Source organism: Moschus berezovskii, chromosome 23, assembly GCF_049115385.1.
Source record: "Moschus berezovskii isolate FMDL1 chromosome 23, NW_MosBer_1.0, whole genome shotgun sequence".
Lineage (NCBI taxonomy): Eukaryota > Metazoa > Chordata > Mammalia > Artiodactyla > Moschidae > Moschus > Moschus berezovskii.
Genome location: NC_142482.1, coordinates 56,433,016 through 56,440,417, shown reverse-complemented (window position 1 = coordinate 56,440,417; position 7,402 = coordinate 56,433,016). Strand labels below are relative to the sequence as shown.

The window sequence follows — 7,402 nt, the reverse complement described above, 5'->3', positions numbered from 1 at the left end:
TGGGACTACTGAACGGCCCTGCCCGCGTCCAGCTTGCGGGGCACAAGTGCTCTGAGACTCTCCCTGCCTCGGGGACAGAGCACGCGCCGGGCGTCGGCAGCAAGCCACGCCCCCAGGGCGCAGAGAACGCAGTGACTCTAGGCCTCTGGCCCCGCCCCACGCCACGGCCCCAGGGCACTAAGAGCGAGGCGACTCCAGGCCTCTGGCTCCGCCCCACGCCACGCCCCCAGGGCGCAAAGAGCGCCGGGACTCCAGGTCTCTGGCCCCGCCCCCACGTCTCAAGCCCCGCCCCCGGGACGCGGAAAACGCGCCGCAACACTTCCGGCTGGACCCCGACTCCCCGCCCCGCGGCGAGTACGCCCTGGTCGACCTGTGCGGGCAGACATTCGGGAAGGAGGTTCGTGTCCTTTGGAATTATTATTTTACGCAGGTTTTGACTTTTAGAAATTACATGAGAGGCTTTGCTGCCGCCTGCTCTTCGTCCCCAGGATCCAGGCGGCGGCTTTAGGCTGCGCGATGGTTGCTTTTCTCTGCTTTCCTTAGTGAATTCTGCGGGAACCCTGAGCTCTTGGCAGGTGCTTACTGATTTAGCTAATTAGTTTCCTGGAGATTTTATCCGTCCATCTCTTTAAAAATCTGGGTGCAGTGCTCTACACAATGCTACTTCGAGTTAATGGCGGTGGTAAGATTCCAAGTCACTTAACCCGTATAGACAATAGTTTAAGCAGAAGAGTTGTGTATTGCTTTCAGGCTTAGCCCCGATGGATACCAGATGCATTTCTTTAAGAAATTAGTTACACCCTAGTTTGCCAGAAGTGTAGCACTCCACGTAATTACGGCTTGGGCTTTTGTATTTTTTATCCTTACTCTCATCCCCCATCTAACAATAACTATGAGTGATGCAAAATTAACTGTCTGAAAGTTTTATAAATGTTAAGTATTGAAATAATCTAATTCTTTGGGCGGGGGTGAAAAGCAGTACCCCCTCCCCCTAGAAAGGGTAATTAAAATATTTGAATTAAGGGAACAGAAGTGTTTGTTTTACAGCTTAGCTATAACTTGGTTAGGTGATGAAAAGATTAGCTTATTAACTGTACAGAGCTGATCAGTGAAGTTTCTCATGGGCCTGTGATATTAAAACTTAGATTATTACCAGAATGGTTGCTGCTTGTTCAGCAGTTACTGTATGCAAAGCACTTTTTAGGTATTATCCCGTTTGATGCCGGCCCTAGCCATGGGAAGTTTGCACAGGGTAGGTAAACAGTGAAGGAAACTGAGGCTTAGAGAAGTTGAGCCATTACTTCTTAGCTCCCCAGGTCTGGAACTGGAACTTGACCCACCTCTTCCTGGCTGCTAGGGAACTGTGCTGTTGACCACCTTTGATCCAGCCCCTCCTCTGCAGGTACAGGCCTGGTTTGGACAAAGTGAAAGAGAACAATGCCGAAGGACTCCGGCCCACTGTAAGTGCCCGGTGGGTGGGGGTGGAATGGCCAGGGGCTTCTCAGACGCAGTTTCTCTCCTCATCTGCAAAGGGCACTGAGCCAAGACTGCAGGGCAGCTGGGTTTATGGGATGATGGACTGTACACCTCCAATCGGGACTTGTGTTTGGGTCCCAGCTCTGCTGCTGACCTAGGCAGGTCATCTAACCTTTCTGGGATTTATAAGCATTTGTACAGTGATAGGGTTGATGACCTTTTTGATCCCATCGTACGGTTACGTGTCTTTAATAACATGTTTGGCACCAATGTCTTACTGTTCTGTTTTCAGAGTGCCTTTACATTGGCTTGGCTTTGGCTATGCAGCACTGGTTGCTTCCGGCGGGATCATTGGCTATGCAAAAGCAGGTATGGTTTGCAGTTATTTAACCTCTTGAAATCTTGTTCCTGGTAAAGAACGAGTCCCCAGTGCTCACAGACTACAGTCTTGGAGTCAGGTTTGGTTTAAGCCTCCTCTTTGGAGAGCCTGCTTATCATCAGCCCCATAGCTGCTGCTTTCCTCGCCTCGAGGTTATCTGGCTGAGCTAAACCAGGCTTCTTGTCCAGCCACTTGTTTTTGTCTCTTTATCTAAAGATGCCGGTTAGGGATGGTAGTAGATGGTCATTATCATCACCTGCCATACATCAGCCTTGACCTCGGAGGGCCAGCTCTGCTCTTTAAGTGGGAGAAGGCTTCTTGTCTTCACGTGAGCGACTTTGAGGTCTCTGCGTGAAGCCAGGCGCAGGTGTGTCAGTGACTCTGGCTGTTTTCCAGGAGCCTTCCTTGCCTGCTTCCCCACCGCCAACACACACACCAGAACCCACTCTCCAAATCCTTTTTTAACTGATTGACCCTGTTTCCCCTTCCTTTGGGGATGAGCCCGAGGTTGTGCCCATGGGCAGTTCCAGTCTTCTCAAGGCTAATCAAGCCTGGCCAGGAACCTCCTCTTCTCCTTTGGAGCTGCTCTACCTGTCAGAGGAGAGGCGGGTGGTGTGGTTATGGCCCTGATTTCTCCAGTAGAGAAGGCAATCTTCCCCCAGAGATTTTTCTGCATGAGGACACCTTGGTCTTGAACGGCACTGGGAGATGTTCCCTTTGCTGTTTCCTTGGGACTGGGGGTGGGTGGGGGGTGGTGCGCCTGGGGGATTCTGTCGCAGAGATGAGTGTCTGCCAGGAGAATGCAGGTGTGTGTGTGCCTCCCTCCAGGCAGTGTTCCGTCCCTGGCTGCCGGGCTTCTCTTCGGTGGTCTCGCCGGCCTGGGTTCCTATCAGCTGTCTCAGGATCCGAAGAACGTTTGGCTTTTCTTAGGTATGTCATTTCACCATCTCCCTGATGCATCCCTGGGTTGGTGGGACGTGGCAGGTTTTTCAGACTGAGATGCTTCTCCTGCTTTTGCCAAGTCCTGGGGAAGGTTTGAGAGGAGGGAGTTTGGGCCTGTTGCTGCTGATCTTTTATTTAGAGGATGCGGAAAGGTTTTCATTCCTCCCAAATGGAGGTTGACCCCGTGAGGTCAGCCTTAAAACATGTAGAGGGCAAGCACGTGTCTCTTAACCATTCTGATTGCCTTCTGAGAGATGTCTGCTGGAGCATCACTGAAGGACCATGTGTCTGGTTAGGTCCGCATCCCATTGCGTTCTTCCCATTTGAAAGTCGTCTATTCATCCTTTAGATGTAAGCGAAGTGTATAAGATGGGGGCCTGGCCTTCAGGGAGCCATGGCTGTCACTGGGGACCGCAGGTGGCCGCAGGATCCTGCCATGTCCTGTGAGCAGCCCGGATGTGAGAGCGCGGGGGTGAAGCTTCCGTCTTATCTGAGTGGCTTGGCAGTGTTTCTCCTGAGCCCCACCCACGTGCCGGACACCCTGCGGGGCGTGTGGGCCCCCTGCTGCCTCCACACCCCCTCCGCTCGGGGAGACCGCAGTTCTGGTCCTCACGGCTGTGCGGGGAGTGAGGGAGCCCCAGTCCTTCATCCCCGTCGGCGTGGGGGGACGAGGAGGCGCCCAGCTCTGCCCCCAAGCACCTCAGATCCCCGAGTCCCGTTTCCGATGCCGCCCCTCCATGCCAGCGAGTGCCCGGTCTCCAGGGCGTCTCTCCCCGCCTTCTCTGAGCTCTACCCTGTCCGTAATGCCAGCCCCTCGGGTGGGTCCCAGCCCTGAAGGCGCCCACGTGCTTGGCTCTCGCCCATTTTAAAACAACGGCAGGAAACGGACCTCCTGTGATGCCACTTCCTTCTCCAGTTGCTGCCCTTCTTGCTCTTCAGAAGCGTCCTTTATAAGGCCCGTCACCCTCCCGTCTTCTCTGCCTCTGCTCACATTCTCGGCCCTCTTCAGCCTCCGCTTCTGTTCCTCTGAGTCCAAGAGTAACGCTCCCCGACCCTGCCAGGAGCCTGTGTTTTTCAAAATATGGTGTACGTTTTTTCGCCCTTGTTTTGTTTGGACCTTTCGCTGTTCTCAGCTCAGTGTGCCCATCCGTTTTCCGTCCTCTGGTTTTTTTCCTATGTAATTTCTCATTCTCTTTCGTCCATCTTTTCTGTTTTGTCCACCCGTCTTTTTTGACCATTAAATGCTAAGGTATTAAAACCTGGCTCTTTTTATCTTGTTTGAACTCTCTTACTTGGCGAGATCACTGAAGGCCAGGCCTCCAGTCACCACCAATACACAGACCACCCACAGATTTCTCTCTCTGCCAAGCCTTGCTCTTGTGTATCTGCTTTCCTGCTTGGAAGTTTCCAGGCGTGTCCAGGCGTCAGCTCCGACCTGGCTTCATGTCTTCTCTTGTGCTCCATCCACTTGGGTCTCCCTTGCTCTCTTCCTGTCGGTCTTCATGTCCATTTCATCAGCAGGTCCTGTCAACCCTCCCCCCAGCCCACATCCCCAGTTGTCCCCTTCTGTGCCTCCAAGGCCATCATCCGCCTCTTAGTCAGCCCTCCCATTGCCTGCATTCCCAAGGGAGTTTCTTCATGGGTGCCCTGCAGCCTGCAGTTGGTTCCCTGTGCTGTGGCTGTTATTTTCAGACAGCAGCTCTGCTTGCGTATCTGTCTGCTTGTGTCTTTTAATGCCTTCTCATCGCCCAGATGAAGACCCCAGTCCCTGCCTGGGCCCACGGGGCTCTGCAGGGGGTGGCCCTCTCCCTGACTCTGGTGGGTTTCTGTGCCACAGCACATCCCCCAGCTGCCCCCACCGCCAGGCCCCCTGCCTGGACCTGCATTCCTGCCCTTAGCTCATCAGCCGCCACTCCACATCACGGCTCAGTCTCCACTCTCTCAGCAGGCCCTTTTCCCTGAATGGGCTGGACTTCCGGACGTTACGTTTTCTGTATTGCATTCTTTCACCTATGACACAGATTATGGGCTTCCCTGGTGGCTCAGTGGCAAAGAATCCAGGAGTGCAGGAGATGCAGGCTCCATCCCTGGAGGAAGGAATGGCAACCCGCTCTAGTATTCTTGCCGAGAGAATGCTATGGACAGAGGAGCCTGGCAGGCTAATCTGTGGGGTCACAAAAGAGTCAGACATGACTTCATGACTCAAACGACAGCACAGATTGTACTTTTAAATTTTTGTTTGTGTGATTCTGTCAAGTCAGCCGCGTCAAGCTTGAAGCACTGTTAGGGCAGAGATCTTTTTGACGACGCTTATGTCCGCGGCACCTGCTGCGGGACATGTGGGAATTAATAAAGCATGGAGTGGGAAGAGCCTGAGAGCATACAGGGCAAGCAGCATCGGCAATGAGTAGGGGACAGAAAACCCCACGGCATTGTAGGAGAAAACGGGAATTATGGCTGAAGGGTGGGAGGAGGTGAGGCCAGGCAGGCTGGGCTCAGACACTGAGAGCCTTCCATTCCAGTGTAGGTGTTAATACTTAGTCCCATTAAATGTGGATGGCATGGAGGTCCCCGACCCGGGAGGATCATTATGAGATCGGGTGGGTAGTTGGCCACTTTTCCGTCCTCTCACCTGTCAGATGTAGTGATCTTTGATTCTCTTTATCTTTCCACCAGTCACATCTGGAACCTTGGCTGGCATCATGGGGATGAGATTCTACAACTCTAGAAAATTCATGCCTGCAGGCCTGATTGCAGGTGCCAGGTACTCTCTGCTCTATTGCTATCTTTAGTTCAGTGTCCCAGACGCTTTAGACTTTCAGAAGGGTCCTTGTTTCGGTGTATCTGATGCTGAGCATCACCTGAAATGATTGGCTTTATCCATAGATAGGAAAGGCCGCAAAAACAGTTGATTTCACATCATAATGAGATGAGCATACTCATTCACTTCTGAAATGGTTTTGCCCTCCCTGCAGGGGAGGTGGTTTCGCTGTGAAGCCATGACTGCACCTGCTGGTGTGACTTTCAGCTTGGGGTCTGTACATATCTCAGCTGTATTGGTGTCCTTTATTATAGAAAATTTTGCTAAAAGGAAATACTGATCGGATCCTGTTTTGTAATTAACTTTGATTGTAAAATCCAAACCAGGTTGATCTTCAAATGTAGTCTTTAATAAAGATAACCCAAAGATAGAATTTTTAAAACCTGCTTTGGAGGAAGCTTACTCACCGACTTTGATCGTAGTCAGGATGCTGTCAGGAGTAAAGTCTTAACACTTGGTGTAGACCAAGGTCAAGAGCCATGTAAGCTGGCAGGCTGGAGGTCTGCCATTACCGACCTCTGTGGCGGGGGAGGCCGTGGTCTCTGCAGCCTTGTTTTCTCATCTTTGAAGTGCCAGCAGCTCGATTAGGAACTTTGACTCCCGTGTACGATTTCAAAGCCTGAGCGCAGAACTGCCCTTGGCGTGTTCTTCCTTTGGCAGCTTCAGGGGTCAGAGTCCATCTCCACTGGCTCTACCTTGGCACCACCTTGGCACGTACTTGTGGGGAAACCTGCTGAGTCCTAGTCCCTTAAAAATAGTCGAGTGCCTGTGTGTTCTTGACCTGATTTTTTTTTTTTTTTATGTGTTTCCTTTGAACAGTTTGCTGATGGTCATCAAACTTGGAATCAGTGCCTTGGGTAAACCCCATCAGTAATAGTCATGGCCCAGCTTGGACTCATGAAGAATTTTTAAAACTTCTACTCTTTTTCATGTATTAAGATAAACAAGTACAGCATTTTCATGTATTCTGACATTTTTCTTAAAAACAGACCAGAAAACAGCACTGAACTTTGCCAAGATAAAAAATCGGTCATTATCATCACAGCCCTAAAGAGATGGGTAAGGTGTAACACAAGAGTTTCTTCCTTCCTGTGGTACCCTCATACAGTTCGATTCTTGTATTTCGGTGTTATCTGTTCTTTCTGTATCTCTAGGTAACATCTCCAGGGATAGAATGTTAGGGTTTCACCACTGGGACCCTCCAAGCCCCATGTGCTGCTTAAGGAACAGTGTGAAAAGGATCTCTTAATGAGATTTAGGGTATCTATTCTTTTGCTTATCTTAGAGCACAGACCTACTTTGAAATTATGTTAAATAAAATCAATTAAAATAAAGTTTACTGTAAATGATATTTTCTGCAGTGTCTTCATTGCCAGAGCTCTCTAGAACAGCTCTCTAGAATGAGATGTGAATAACAAAGAAGAGAAAATAACATGAAGGTGTTTTTGTTGATATTTTATTTAGGAATTACCCATTTTGAGTAATTTAAAAACCAAGGAAGGGAAGTTATTTGATTATACATTGCATTTAGGCTTGGATTTCTAAGGTTAGTGGGACCGCATAATCAAAAAAGAAAAAATGAAATTGTGGTTAACCAGTTAATTTATAAATGTGAAACCTGAGGAGAACTGTTTATAACTGGAATTAGTTTGGTCTCTACACTGGACATGCTAACTATTTACACATTTTCATTTTCTTTCAACATTGAGTTAACTCATTCTGGTACCCCTTACTTTGCTTTTCCCCATTAAAAAAAAAGGAGGGGATACATTTGCTACTTACCT

At 49.9% G+C, this 7,402-nt stretch overlaps 1 protein-coding gene across 1 annotated transcript; it reads left to right on the top strand.

The window, feature by feature from the left end:
- Positions 1-271: 271 nt before the first annotated feature.
- On the top strand, positions 272-6,969 carry LOC148774214 (transmembrane protein 14C). Its single transcript, XM_088831504.1, has 6 exons — positions 272-397; positions 1,403-1,460; positions 1,769-1,845; positions 2,684-2,785; positions 5,474-5,561; positions 6,438-6,969. Exons 2-6 carry the CDS (start codon positions 1,438-1,440, stop codon positions 6,490-6,492), a joined length of 345 nt encoding a protein of 114 aa, XP_088687630.1. The 5' UTR covers positions 272-397; positions 1,403-1,437; the 3' UTR covers positions 6,493-6,969.
- Positions 6,970-7,402: the final 433 nt, after the last annotated feature.